A 14,764-nucleotide genomic window follows, 5' to 3' on the forward strand; every position below is an offset into this window, starting at 1 on the left:
GGACCATCCCTTTCTGCCCCTCCAAGAACCTGTAATATTTTACAGCTGCACATTGAACCCTGAGTGGTGTTGTCAGGCATGCTGAATTATATACTTTTAAAATCTTGGGCTTTTGAGGGTCTTTTTTTTGGCTTTTTTTTTTTAACTGTTAGCAGCAAGAGAGGCTTGCGATGCTGATCGTTCCTGTGCATGGGGTCTCCCTCTCCTAGAATTAGTGCTAGAAAGAGTGATGGAGTATTTAAAAAAAAAAAATGAAGAGAAAAGGATGTTTTCTACCTAAAAAAAAAAAGCGGTTACCACCAGGAGGGACTCCAGCCGTTCACGTAGTAGAGGCAAGGCAGGTACTGCCAGCCACCCTGCAGCGCGAGCAGGGATGCTCCGGGCAGCGCGGCCGCTTTCTGCCCCGCCAGCCGCGTGTCCAGTTTGCTGCTTTCCGAGCCGATTTGTTTCCTTTTGGTTTTATACCTCCTGTTCTGGAACCAGATTTTCACCTGGGTCTCGGTGAGCTGCAGGTTTTTGGCCAGGTGGGCTCGCTCGGGGGCCGACAGGTATTTTTGGTGGCTGAATTTGCGTTCCAGTTCGATGACTTGGGTGTGGGAGAACGCTGCCCGTGAGCGCCTGGGCTGCCGGGGGGGGCACGGGGCGATGGGCAGGGGCTGCAGCGGGGGGGCACAGTCTGACAGGTACGTGGCATCTGCAGGAGGAAAGAGCTGAGAATTACCCACTTGGAAATTGCCCGAATTTTTTGCTTTTTCCCTTCCAGAGAGCAAGATACTCGTATTATCTTGGAAATATTTTCAATTATTGGTGTGAACACTCTCTTAAAGTCATATAAGGGAGTTTTTTCTTCCTAATCACACTTTCTTAACTCTATAGGCATGCGTTCAGTACAAATGTACTCTTAAGGAACTAAAATAAGACTAGGAAATAAAATAAATAATATAGAAAGGGATATTTTGCAATGCTGGTGGAGGTCTGCCTAAAACCCCAAGGGGCTGTTGTTGTGTACAGCGTGGCATCAACAGCTCTGGAGATTTTTTTTTTTTATTGCAGGATTCATGCTGTTAGGCACTTCTTGTGCCTATGGGAAAATCCTGATCCCCAAACAAAACAAGTTGCTGTCCTCAAGCTACAGAGGGTAGCTCTGAGACAGGAGATCAGCGCGGCTTAAAGCAGCCTGCAGTTAGAAAGCGCTGAAAATAAATCCCTCCCTTTTCTCTTGGCAATGCCAAGAAATTTTGGGGCAGATTTTTAAACCTTCAGGCCTGGCTTGACATATATAACTGCAGAGCTGGCCTTGGATCACAGCTCCGTGGTGTTTGCCTCCAACTTATTTCTTGTGGCACCGATGGGTCACCTGAGCCGCGACCCAGAAGGGTGCTGGGCTCCCTGGGACGTGTCCCCTAGAGCTGTTACAACTTTTTGAGTCCATTTATTTATGCGGTTAGTTCTTTTTTGTGTATTGCCCAGCCTGGGATGGAAATAAGCTGTTGGTTTGGTGTCGTCGTCGTTCCCCCCCCGCCCCAACCCCTTTCCCGCTTTAGTAATTTCTTAGTATATTTTCTTAACATGTAAACATAATGCTCAAGATAGAAACAACCGGCTTAATTCCCAGCTTGTGTAAATCATGGTTGTCCCACTGAAATCCCTGGAGCTGTGCTGATGTATGCTGCCGCTTTCTGGGAGATTTGCTACAGCTTTTAATGATTTTTTTTTTTTTTGTAATAATCAGCCTGGTGGCTGTTTCTGAACTTGCTTTTATGTAGAAACTTCTTTTAATAGACTTGAAATGTAAAGCCAAAATTCCCCTGGCAAGGGCTGCCTTAGCTAGCAAGGCTCAGTCGCTAGAGGATTTGAAATTGCTTTTTTGGCTGTTGCAGCTCAGCCCAGGGCTGCTGGGGCAAGGAAGGGCCAAGCTCCCTCCCACAGCCCTGGCCATGCTCGTGATGCTACAACACAAGAGACACCGGTCACCAAAATTTGCTTCTGAGCGTGATTTTCGGTGTGTGGCTTCTGCAGCGCGACGTGACCGCCCACAATGAATTTTGCAATTGCGTGCTAGAAAGGCAGCAAGAGGCGTGGGATCGTTATCCATAAACCCCACGATGTGCAGTGGTACAGGCAGGAGCGCATCCTCGAATCGGGGCTGGGTATGCGGGAAAACTGAGCCCTGCTGCAAACGGCACAAATTCAACACGAGGGCTTTCAAAATATCCCCGGACCGGAGGCACCGAGGAGCTCAGTGGCATCGCCGCTCTGATGGCTGTGGGAAGGATGGGCATGGGCTGCCCCTCTGAGCTGGCAGCCAGTACCCCAGGGTGCCTTTGCTGTGGACCACCTGCATGAAAAGGGAACTTTATTTCCCAAGATATCACAGAAATGCATCTACTGGGGACTTTTTTAAAGCAGCATTTTTAGGCAGATTCAATCTTTTGAGTTATCTGAAGCACCTGGCCAAGGGTTTGCAGGTAGTTACTATTGCTCTTACTCTCCCACTACTAGAGCGGCTACTCCCCGTGTTTAAATGCTCGCAGCAGCTGGGGCTGGATCCTGCCCCTTGGCTGCCCCAAGCATAGACACGGCTGATCCATTGCCTGGCCAGAAGGCTCAGCCTGGGGCTTCCACCCCCTTACCTGCGTCCGGCTCGTGGGGTGTCCCTCGGGCTTGGGGTGCTGCTGGGGAACGAGGGCTCCCTGGGGCAGCCCCCAGGGCTGAACCGGCCTCTCTCCCCTCTGCCGTGGCTGCCCCTGGCTCCCCGTCCTCCGGGCTGCCAAACCCTCTGCTCTTGCCTCGCTCCGGCCACGCTCCCCGCTCTGCCCCATCCCAGAGGATGTCTTGGATGAGGAAGGATGGACGGCGCCTGGAGGAGATGGCCATGGGCTGCTGGGCTGCTGTGGGGGTCAGGTTCATCCCTGCTGGGGTGCTGCTGGGTGCTCTCTGCCTCCTTGCAGGGAGCACACCAGCACTCATCCTCCTCCTCCTCTCCCTGCCCAGACGCACACTGGCTTCCCACCCTCCCCGCTCCGCATTTATGCGGCAGGCAGCCAAGCCTCCCAGGCCTGATTGGAGATCCCTGGCAGGAGTCTACGCCCTTCGGTTGTGTCTTGGCTCCCGAGCGGGTTTTCTGGCTGTTTGCTTCTCCCTCTTGCTCAGGACACCCTTCCCCACGGATCCATGGGGTCACAGCCAAACCCAGCCTCCTCCACTGCCCCCGCTGTTGCTCCCTTGCTGGCAAATCACCCCCAAGCTTTTATGATGAAGAGGAGGATGCCTAAGTGAGTTCACCCTTTTAGCGATCAAAATACTTCCAGGATGGGGGGTTTGGCGAGAGGAGGGGGGACCAGCATCGCCACCTTGGATGATGCTCTGCAAGGGGACATCTTCTGCATCCAGCAGGATGGATTCTGCCACCCAGCCCCAGCAGCCGGTGCTCTGCTTGCTCCTAATTATAGAAATGATTTATGTCCCAGGGTAATCCCTACAGCTTTTTGGGAAAAATGTGGTTTTCAGGGAGAAAAAAAAAAAAAAAAAAAGGTGAAGAAAATAGAAGGGTGTTGGTTGGTGGTTGTTTTTTATTTTTACTTTGAGGGTTTTCTTCAAAACCCTTCCACACTGATGCACTTTCAGTTTGTTGAAAAACAGGGGGGAAATGGTCAAAGACATTTTCATCAGCTTTGCAAAGCTGCTGTAGCAAGGGCTTTAAAATCAGTTAAGATACAACAGGCAGGGAGAGCGGCTCCAGAGGCAAATGCTTGCACAGAAAAGGGCAGAGGGTTCACATGAAAACTTAAGCCTAAACCTCAGACCAATTCCTTGCCCAGCTGTGGAATGGGACAGCATTTATTTAAGAAGCCTTAGTACCTTTATACACCGTCCTGCAAAATCCTACTTTCAAAAACACCCCAAAGAGCAAAACCTCCCCCATTCCAGGAAAAACCACAAGTCGAGCTCTCTGTTACGACAGATTATTTTTTTTCTGGGGCATCTACTTTATTTGTAGCTGTTCTTCTCGAGTTTCTGTTTGAAAAACAACTCCCTGCTCGCCACACAAACAGCTGTGACCCCCCTCCCCCCCAGATGTGGGCAGCATGTGATTAAAAAATCACGTTGCCCCATCGTAAGGCGAAGCAATCTGGTGGGGAAGCCCCTGTTGGAGCAGGATTTGGCTCCTCAGGCAGGCAGCATCCCTGGGAACTGCAGGCACCCTCCGAGTGATGAGTGTGTATATATCCACATATATAAAAATATATATACACAATGACCCCCTGTAGCCCTGTTGCCTGCAAACTTCTTTTGCTGTTGGAATAACGTAGCCCAGATCCCCCCTTCTATTCCTAAAGCCTTCACCCAAATCCAGCCCCTCTTCTTCAGCCAAAATTGTTTTTAACCTTTAAAAGAGAAACATTTAATTGAAATCCCCTGAGGACTTTGTTGATTTTCTAGGAGGGTGGTTGATGTGCCCCAAACCTGCTTTTAACCTGCCCCTTTGTCTCATTCTTTAACCTGCTGATGCTCCTGCCTTGGAAAATGCCCCCCTATATTCGCTGTATGCTTGGAAAACGGCAGTAGCTTCCATAATTCAGCCTCATTATCCTCCTATAGCCCGAGAAAGGGAATTGGGAAAAGATTTATGAAGCAGCTGGAGCCCAAGAGTAGTATTATTGCAGCCGTGCCCCCGCCGCTGGCCCTCTAACCCCCCGGCCTGCCTTCTGGAGAGCAAATTAGGAGCTGGGAGGTGGCCACGGTGGGTGGGTGGGCTGCCCACTGCTCCCTGCCCACCCGCTCCAGCGCTTAAACCAGATCCCACCATGCTGCTCGAGGGTGCTGGGGATGGAGGGGACCCCCCAGGGGCACCCGTGGGTCTCCTGGGCCGGCCTGAGGGTACACCGCCGTGTGGGTGGGTGCTGTGCCATACGGGGATGCTCGCTGGGGTCGGGAAGTGATGCTGCTCCCTCTGTGCTGGGGTTGGCGGCCAATTTTCCCGCTGCAGAGACCCTCCCCCTGCTGATTTTAGGCTGCCCTTGCTGCTGTCGGTGCCCCCACACCCAGGGATGCAGCCCATTGTGCATCCTTCACTATTCCGGGCTCTAGCACAAGGACATCGAGGCAAGACCCAGCAGAGGGACTTCTTTTCCCAGAAGCTGGGCAGCTCCCTTCCTTCCAGGGGGATCATTTAACTTCAATAAAATATTTTCCTGCAAAAAGAGCCAGGTTGTTACACCTCTGCTTTGCAGCCACAGCTTTACCGCAGTGGCTAGTGACATCCCCTGGTGCCATCCGTCTGTTCGACCCCTCCGTCCGTCGGTTGGTTATGGGTGGCCTCGTCACATGGCTGGGTTTTTTTGTGGCCAAATCTCTTGGTCCTTGGTTGCCAGTGCCAGCATCCCTGGCTCGTTCAGCCAAAATAACTTGTACTGATGAGTGGGGAATAATTTGGCCCAGGACAGGAGTTTTGGTGCAGGGGAAGGTTTTGTGGGCTGGTTTGTGTGTCTGGGTGCTTGGAAAAGCTGGTTCTTGCAGCGTGGAATTTCTGATTTGGGCTGGAAACGGGAAGTTTAAAGCAAAATCTCTGACATGTACTGCGGAGAGGCAGGTGACAGAGGGGATCTGGCAAACACCAAGGATTTAGGGATACCCTGACCCTACAGGGACCGGGCTTTCTGTATGTTTTGGAGGGGCATAGATGATGCCTTCAGCATCCATGATTCCCATTTTCAGGCTTTTTTTTTGAGCTGGGGAGGGTAGCAGTTACCTTCTTCGATTTCTGTGTTTATGTGGGGGGAGTTTTGTGTGATTTGCCTCCTTTGACTGCTGAACCTCAAAAGAAAAAACTCTGTGGTGTGAAGACTTGCAGGAGAGCCCATGCACGTGGGATGCTGCGGTCTGCCGGGGCTTTCCCCAGTGCCAGGACCCTGTTGAATCCCCTGGCTGCCCCAAAACTGGGATAGAGACCTGAGCCCCAGCTGATGTAGGGAGATAGCCCCCAGTGAGTGTGGATGGATGAAGGGGAGGAGAAGGGGCAGTGCCCAGCGCGGCTGTCGCCTCACCCAGCCTTTTCCAGGGTCTCGGCGCGGTGGGATGGCGGGCAGGCTATCTTGCCGAGAGGGTTTTTCTGGTTTGATTTGGATGGCAGAGATGTCCCGTTTGGGAAGTGAGTGAGCGTTGGAGTGATGGGGCTGAGTAGGATTAGAGATAAAAGCTGACTTGCCTCCTGCAAGCCTGTTTTTGCCGAACGCTGGGAGGATAAGAAGCTGTTGGGAAAGGAGCGGGGACGGGGGTTTTCGCCTGTCCCGTGCAGTGGGAGTTGTGTGCAGGTTGCTGCCTGGCTCTGTCCCGGGAATATCTTGGCCCTGGAGTGGAGACATCTCTGTGAAACCAATATTTTGCATCAGGCGTTGACCTTTGGGTGTTTTCTCTCCTCTCCCCGATGCAAGTAAAGCCTGCACTGGTTGGCCACGGGCGGCCTGACGGTTGTGCTGGTCTAACAAACTCTCACTGGGTTTATTCTGGAAGTGCGAGGGTGCGGATGTGGGATGTGGCTGTGCTCCCCTTTGATCTGCACTGGGACACTGCAATGACATCCGACTCTCCTGCATTTCTTAAATATATATACAGAGATGCATGTATAAACATACAAGTCCTCTGATCCCACAAGGCACATGATGCTACTGGATCCTGATTTGGGGATCTTGCACCTCTTGGTCCAGCACCAGTGGTGCTGGAATAACTCAGATGGCACCAGCCCACTGAGATCCTGCGAGCTGCCCCACCATGTACCTGCAAACCCATTTTACCAGTAAGGGAATAGAAGCAGGGAGCTGAAAACACTCACCAAGACTTAGGGAGGGAGTTAAACCTTGGGAGCTCCCCAAGCCTGGACCACAAGATGATTATCTTTCTGGGTTTATTAATATTAAGTTTGATTTTGGTTTTGGTGGTGGTGGTTTATTTTGGTTTGGGTTTATTCTGGTGGTGTGGGGGTTTTTTTGTTTTATTTTTTTTCTTCTTTGGATCAGGTTTTCATGCTCAGATGTAAATTATGGATGGGAAAAGTCAAAATGCTAAAGTTGAGGAATGGTGAGAGAGTGAAAACACACAATTTCACCAATTTGTTTTTTATTTGCAAATAATAATAATAATAATAGACAGAAATGAACACCTGCACTGGGAGTTATTAAGAAATATAAATCAGAAAGGTATCTCAAAAGATTAGAGGGACTCAAAGCATTAAATACTGTTTGTTAAAAAGTGAACGCACAGTGACGTGCACAGACCCTGTTTTCCAGTTGTCCTTTGGAAGAAAACCAGCGTTTGCACCCTCTTGCTGGCTGTGTGCTGGCATCCCGGAGGAGCAAATCCTCTGTGGGAGCGGGAAGGGCCAGACTCCAAAGCGTTTGTGTTTAAATAAATAAATGCCCTCAGTCACTGGGTCCCCAAAGTCACAGCGCTGGAGCGGCAGCATCCCCCTCTCTCCTGCAGAGATGTGACTGCATGGGATGGAGTTGTCCCACTCTCTGGGGGGGGGCCAGAAACCCTTTGGATTCAGCTCCCATCCCAACTAAGGCTGGGTTTGGAGTTGGGGGGGGGGAGGGGGGCTTTCCTCAGTGCTTTCCAGGCGACCCTCACCTCCACCTACCAAGCCCTGATTCCCGCTGGCACGGCAGCTTGCAAGCAGGGAGGCTGGTGCTGAGCAGCGCTGGCCATGCCCAAGCTCCCGTTGACAGTGTGGCTGCCTGGGGTGGCACTGGGGGGCACCCCAGCATAGCCCCCCCCATAGCTAACACCATAGGGGCTGCTGCTATAGGCAGTGTAGTAGGAGCTATAGGAGTAAGGGCTGGCGGTGATGCTGTATGGGGCTGGATGAGGCTGGGAGCCCCCCAGACAGGGTTTGCCGTCCCTGACCAGCACGGGCACCGCCACCCTCCGGGGGGGCAGCGGGTGGGCAGCCAGCTCCAGGGATTTGTCCTGTTTTTGCCTCTTGCACTTGTACCTGCGGTTCTGGAACCAGATTTTCACCTGCGTGGAGGTGAGCTTGAGCACTCTGGCGAGGTGTTCCCTTTCCGGAGCCGAGAGGTATTTCTGCTGCTTAAATCGTTGCTCCAGTTCAAACACCTGAGCCTGGGAGAACAAAACTCGGGGTTTTCTGCGCTGTCGCTGCTTGGGATGGTGGCAGGGGTCGGCTTTCTTCTTGTCTGCCTCGGAGGGGTGGGCGAGCAAACGTTTTCCTGCAGCCAGAAAAACCCAAAGTGAGACCCAAGTCTGATTGTGTTCCCAGGGAGAGCGTGTTTCCGAAGGAGGAATCGAATTGGGAATGGGGCCCTTTGGGAAGAAGATGAAGTAGGGTTGATAGCAGATAAATTTACTGTGAACTTCCCTGGGATGTTTAATGGAAATGCAAGGAAATTCCCCTTTTAATATGAACTTTCCTGGGATGTTTAATGGGAATTCAAGAAAATCACACACACACCCCTTTTTTTTTTCTTTTTTCTGATGGAATTAGACTGTTATGTGAATTTTGGATCACGCCTCCTTGCGGTCCCTCCTAACGATGCCTGTGCTGCTGTGGGTGCCACCACCGTGGCAGCCCCAGCTCAGAGGGGCCCAAGGAAAGCGGGATGTGCTGTGAGATCGAGTACTCCAGAACCCAAATCCCCTTCCCCGCTGCCCTGCTCGGGGGGGCTGGGAGCGAGGGCAGTGAGACTGGTAGCACTTACCCCCAGCACCCCAGGAAAGAATCCTGCAGCGCTCTGAATTTAAGAAAATCCAGGAAAACGAAGGGGCTGGGAATGAAGGAGGAAAAATTATTAAATTATTAGATCTGAGAGAAGATGCAAAGTAGTGGCTTTGGGTTTTGTTTTTTTTTATATGTATTTTTTTTTTTAAATTTGCTGGGGGTTTGCATTGCAGGCGATCTGGGCTGGGGTCTTGCCTGGCGGTTGCTCCCCGGCTGGTGGGATGCACTCGGGTACCCTGGCAGCCGCCGCGGGGGCTCAGGAGTTTTGAGGGGATGCTGCGGGGAAATGGGGTGCTGGGGGGGTCCGTCTGCAGGGGCTCGGGAGATTTGAGGGGATGCTGCGGGAAATGGGGTGCTGGGGGGGTCCATCTGCAGGTGTGAAGCCGATAGAGCGCCCTGCCCGGGCTCCTCTCGCCCTTTCTAGCTCTGCATCCCAGTGCCACCCAGTGCTCAAGCTGTGGTCCTACTGTTTTCCCCCGTTTCGCTGCTCTGCAGCCGCCGGGCTTTAGGGAAACACGAGCAAAGGAAACTTGGTGGGATTTTGGCGGCGGGGAGAGGGGGGCTCGGTCTGACCCCCCGGGCGGCTGCCCCGGAGCATCCCCGCTGCCGCAGCCGGCGCCTCGGGGCCGGTCGGGCCGGTCCTTGTCCCCAGCGGGGACAATTTGCGGAGCATCGACACGGGGGTTCGTGTCATCGAAAAAGGGGGCGATTTGTGCCGTTCGGCAGAAAAAACCCAACTACATCCAACCCGCCACCCCCCACCCCCTTCACCTCCCGGAGCCGTTTCGTTCCTCCGAGGGCGGCGGGTGGGATGCACCGGGGCTGTCGGGCTGCCCGGAAAATGCCTCAAACAACCCCAAAACCCTCAAACACTGGGGAAAAAATAGAAAAAAAGAAAATATCCGAGGGGGGTGGGGGGGGTGGGGTGTCGGGGGTGTTGCCACGTCCCGCGGCGGGGACCGTCGGCTCCGGCGGGATCGTGGCTGGAGGGTGCGAGGATGCAACGGGTGGGGGGGGGCTGCCCTCGGTTTTCCACCCCGGGGGAACGAAAGCGATTCCGTGCCCCCCCCCCCCCCCTCCCCCAGCCCCCCCAGCGCGCCCACGGCCCCGCCAGTCACTTACGCGGCGGCTCGTCCTCCCCGCCGGGGCTGCGGGCAGCCCGGGGCCCGGGGGCGGCGGGGACCCCCCCCGGTAGCCTCCGGCCGCTCCAGGTTGAGGATGTCCTTCACCGAGAAGGGGGTGGGCAGCATCTTCCAGGCCTGGGAAGGGGCGGGGGGCGGTGGGGGGGTCCGTCGGAGCCGCCGTGCCCGCAGAGGGGCTGTGCGCTGCGGGACCCGCTCCCCGCCTCTGACCCTCCTGCTGCCGGGCCAGGCACCACCCCCGGCCCCCGCCGGGCCGGCCTGGGGGGGTCCCGGGGGCTGGGGGGGGGCCGGGAGGACTCTCCCGGGATGCTCAGGCCTGGGCACGGCTCCCCATACGCTGCCCCCCTTTCAGCTGCCGGGGAAGGAGCCAGACCCCTTCCCCTCTGTATTTCCAAAACAAGGGGAAGTGTGTGTGGGGGGGCATTGGGGCTGAGCTGCAATAAAACAAATCGAGTCGATTTTGGCTCCATTAAGGTCACATTAGCGAGCGGCTTTGGGAGATAAGGGCTGATAAGGGGTGCAGACCACCTAGCTCCTTGCGGCCGGGGGAGGGATGCTGCGAGAGCCCCCGCCAAGGTGGGCTGCCCACTGACAGCAGCTCTGGACCCCAGTTCCCTCCCAGTCTGTCCCAGTGGCTGGTAGGCGCTGAGCTGCAGTGCAAGGTCGGGGCCCCCCCGTGAGTTGGGGGAGCAAGGTCGGGTGCTGGTGGTCCCATGGGGCAGGGGGAGCCCCAGTGGCTGTGGGGTGATGCTGGGCCTTATCTGAGCCTGGTGACCGGCTATTTCAATTAAAATTCCTGGCTGGCCTCAGGGGCTGGTGTTTGCTGATAGCCCTGACAGAGCAGAGCTAGTTTTTGTCCGGGTTGGGTCGGTATCTCTCGCACCACCGAAATAGCCAAACCAGCCTGTTAGGGGAGGCTGAATAAATAAACTACCCAAATGCAGGCGAGGAAGCGAGGGGCTGGAGCGGGAGGGAAAATAAATATGGTGGCGTGGGGAGCAAAGTGCTCGCAGCCCCGCGGGATGGTCCTCAGCCGTGCACCGTGCTGGTGTTCGCTCCTGCAGCCTGGGGTTTTAGCTCTGTGCATCCTGCCCGTGCGATGTCCCTGCCCACCCTGCCTTACTCCCTGGTGTAACGTAAGAATTAGGGCCAAACACACTGCGGGTAACACCGAGCTCGCCTTCCCCGGAGGGTTTTGCGGGGTGCGGCGATGCCACCCTCCAGCATCTGCTCCATCCCCTTGGCCGGGGTAAAACTCTGGCACTGCCCAAGCGGCTTCTTTCGGCTGCCCTCCGGGTGAGTGCTCGCTGTCCCCCGAGGTGGCTTCCAGTGGTGCTGTGCCTCGCTGCGGGCCTAATCCTGCTTTTGTTACGCTTGGCAGGGATGTGGATTTTTCAGTGTGACTTTTGCCCGCTGAAAAAAATACCTGGAGGTACTTTTTCTTTTCTTTTTTTTTTTCTTTGTTTTGACTTTTTGGGGGTTATTGCACTTGATTCTCACACCCCAGAATTTCTAATCCTGTACAGAACCGACACTGCAGCTCACTTAAATCAGCTCAGGCACCTTGGGCTGGACTCTCCTGCCCGTGCTGGCTCCCACCGCAGCCGTGTGCCCCCTTTGCCCTGGTCCCAGTGGGCAAAAGCAGCTCCTGCAAACCCCTTCTCCACGTCCAGGGCTGTGCCCCCTTCCCCAAACCCCTTCCCAGTCCCTGACTGGATTCATTGCCATGTCTAAATGGTTTGTTTGGGACTCGAAACGCCAAAAGGCGAGAGCAAAACAGACAGTAACATTACACCTTGGCTTGTTGATGGCAGGAGGCAGCCGGCGCCAAGGTAAAATGCTTGGCTGGGATTGAGACGAGCAGGAAGGAATTGGGGTAAGTAGTTTTATCCGCCCCTAATGACTCGGTGTGGCTGACATTAATGGAGAGACTGGAGTTTGGCGCTCAGGACCCGCCGAGAGACCCCACTGGGTGGGTTGAATCAGGGGGGAGTGAAGGAAAATGGAGCTTCATGCAGGGAACAGGCAGCGGGGCAGGATTAGTGCCCCGTGCTGGTCCTGGGGCTGTGCTGGCTGCTCCCCATCCCGCTCCGTGTGCCCCCACAGGTCACATCCAACCCTCCCTTGCTTGCAGAGCAGCGGCGGGCTCTGGAGCATCCAGAGGCTTGGATGAGGCTCGTAAATCATCCCTGCAGGTGCTCCCCTGCCAAAACCTGCTGCTGAGCCTGGCCAGCCCCAGCCCTGCTCCCTGCCCCGTGCCCGGGAGCTTTCCTGATGCTGCGGACATCACGGCTCGGGCTCTTCCTGCGGTGCTGGGGATGGACCGTGGCTCTCGGCCGCTGCGTTTTGGCAGTGAGAAGCCACAGGGGGATTTCTGGGAAGAAGACTAAGAGGATCTATCATAAATCATCGGCTTCTTTTTTGACTGGCAAGTTAATTTGATTACAGCTCCCCAGTGACATTACTCCTCTTTTTAACTAGGTTAGATGAAATCAGGAGAAAGCTGCTTCTAGCCACCGTTGGGTGTTTAAATGGAAGGATTTCTATGGCAGCAGTGCGACTGTGGCTCCCGAAGTATCTGATTTCTGGCAGCTATCGCTGGGATGCATCAGGATCCCGATGTGATGTCGGATGAGCATCCGAAACTCGGGAAACCTGACTCTGCCTGCCAGGAGTGTGATGGGGTAGCCAGCCCTCCCAGGCACACCTGCCCTGCCAGAAGGTTTTGTTTTTAAAATGCTCAGAGTGAGGGAATAATGGGAATACTGACTAATGGGAATATAATGGGAATAATGAGGTGGATGCACGGAGGGGTTGCAAGCACAGAGCACATGTATAAACGTCTCTAAGGAGTTTGTGAATGCTTTGATGCAGCTGAAACTAAACTTAAAAGGGTTTTATACATCTTCTTCTTTTCCCCAACTCCTTCCAGTCCTTTTTCATCAGTGAAAGAAAACAAAAAGCAGAGAAAATGGAAGTGATGGCAGAGTGCGAGCTGCAGGCGGGTGAGGGAAAGCAGATACCCTCTCCAAGGCTTTCTAATAAACATTGGTGGTGGTGGGGAAAGCAGAAAAGCGTGCTGCTTTTCAGAATCCATGGGATAACTTGCTAAAGTTTCAAAGTCAGTTTTGTCATGGAGAACTCACTTTCTGCCTGACTCCGGGACGATGGCCACGTCCCCACTGTGCTGGCAGAGGCAGGCGGTGGGTGAGGGCAGCGCGAGCAGGGTGGAAGGGTGTCGTGACATGATGCAGTGTGGGCACAAGGCTGAACCACCAAACCTGGGGCAGGTTGTCATCTCTGCCCTCTTACCTCTTTTTTTTTTTTTTTTTTCCTTCTTTTTTTTCTCTATTTTAGCCAGCTCTCGTACCCTTTTTGAGACAAGCCAGTGCCTTCCCAGCGCTCTGCTTCATTCCTGGCTACTCTGTTGGGCCGGGTTTTATCACCATTTTTTAATCTTTAATTTCTGGGGTTTGGGGAACCTGTTGAAATCAGGGGAAGGAAATGGAGAGAAGGTTTCTCAGCAGATGCTACAGCAATATCTGCTAGTGGGTGAGGTTTTCTGTGCCAGAAGGACTTTGGGATTGACATAAACCAAACCCTTGTAGCAGAGCCCTGGCTCCAACCATTAGACAGCAGTGCCCTCTGCTTGGACACTGGAGATGTGCAGTTTTCCTTCTCTAAACTCCAAAGCTGAGCACTGAAAGGGGGGGAAATCCCCTCACCCCCACCCCCCACCCCATCCCCTATGCTCCTTCACCCACACTATTAAAGAGGAGTGGGGCAGCGGTGGGTACTGGCAGCAATTGCTTGGGCTTGGGGGTTTGCTGCTTCATGCACAGGAGGTAAAAATATCGGTGGGTGTTAGAAGTGCTCTCACCGTCTTTTAAGCAGAGGAGTTATTTTTAAGTTGGATTATTTTGGTGAAATGTCATGAATAATTCAGTGTCCCCCAGTGCTGGCAGATGGAGGAAATCTGAACTCACAGAATGATGTTCTCATATTTGTCTGTCGCTTTTTCTAACGAGGCAGCTGTAAGGAACATCCTGCATCAAACCATCGGGGCTACCTGCTCCTTCCCCGGTGCATTTCGGTGATGAAGGGTGCGATCCTCTGCTTTGCAGCGGGCAGATGAATTTCTGCATTTGTGTGTGTCGCAGCATCACACGCAGGGCTGTGCTGGGGTGATGGCGGGGGCCACCCTGGTGTCCCCATGGGGAGCTGGTAGCTGCTGGGCTGCCCCTTCCCAGCGCTTGGACGTGACGGTGTTAGATTCATGGGTGTACTTGATGATCTTCAAGGTGTTTTCTAATCTGAATGATTCTATAATTCTATACCTGGATGTTTCAGCCAAAATTTGGCTGCTTCTACCTTCTTTCCCTGCAAAACCAGGTCTGAAAGCGGCAGGGGTGCAGCCTGTCCCCATCCTTCCCCGCTTTTGGGGCCACCTGCCTGGCCATAGCAGGGATGACCAAGGAGCAGAATTTTCCCATTTTTGGACTTTCTAGGATGTAGCCAGATTCCTGGGGATGACTTTCAAGTCAGGGCTGGGCAGGAGGTGGTAGTGGGAGCGAGGGGAGGGAGGGAGGCACCTGGGGGCTGCCAGAGGGGAGAGGATGGGTGCAGCCAGGCCGAGTGGGTGGTGGGTGCTGTGGTGTGGTGGGGCCACGGAGCCAGCAGGCTTCGGTCGGCAGATGGCACAAGAGCTGTGGCTGAGCGCCTTGGACAGGGAGCAGAGCTGCTGGAAAAAAAATAATAAAAAAACCTCACAGAGATGGGGAGAAAACAAAAAAGTGTATCCCCCTGCAGCTTGCTGAGCCATAAGGGTAGGGCAGGAGGTCCATGCTGGTCCCTTCCAGCCTCCTCCAGTGACTCCCAGCAGGAGCCG

General features: G+C 54.1%; 2 protein-coding genes across 2 annotated transcripts; both read right to left on the reverse strand.

Annotated features, from left to right (window-relative positions):
* Positions 1-249: 249 nt before the first annotated feature.
* Positions 250-2,970, reverse strand: NKX3-1 (NK3 homeobox 1). The gene is made up of 2 exons (XM_027782253.2): positions 2,634-2,970; positions 250-694 (listed from the first exon to the last, which is right to left on the reverse strand). The coding sequence occupies exons 1-2, from the start codon at positions 2,968-2,970 to the stop codon at positions 294-296; spliced, it is 738 nt and encodes a 245-aa protein (XP_027638054.1). The 3' UTR covers positions 250-293.
* A 4,662-nt stretch (positions 2,971-7,632) lies between these two features.
* NKX2-6 (NK2 homeobox 6) lies at positions 7,633-9,984 on the reverse strand. Its single transcript, XM_055820417.1, is given in 2 exon segments — positions 7,633-8,225; positions 9,834-9,984. Coding segments are annotated over 2 exon segments (744 nt in total).
* Positions 9,985-14,764: the final 4,780 nt, after the last annotated feature.

The sequence above is a fragment of the Falco peregrinus genome, chromosome 17, assembly GCF_023634155.1.
Source record: "Falco peregrinus isolate bFalPer1 chromosome 17, bFalPer1.pri, whole genome shotgun sequence".
Taxonomy (NCBI): domain Eukaryota; kingdom Metazoa; phylum Chordata; class Aves; order Falconiformes; family Falconidae; genus Falco; species Falco peregrinus.

Bases quoted from the DNA above. Each gene is read 5' to 3' on its own strand.
- NKX3-1 (XM_027782253.2), bottom strand. From the start codon at position 2,970: ATGAGTGCTGGTGTGCTCCCTGCAAGGAGGCAGAGAGCACCCAGCAGC. The intron at 695-2,633 runs GTAAGGGGGTGG...TTCCTCCTGCAG, and splicing joins ACCCCACGAGCCGGACGCAG to ATGCCACGTACCTGTCAGAC.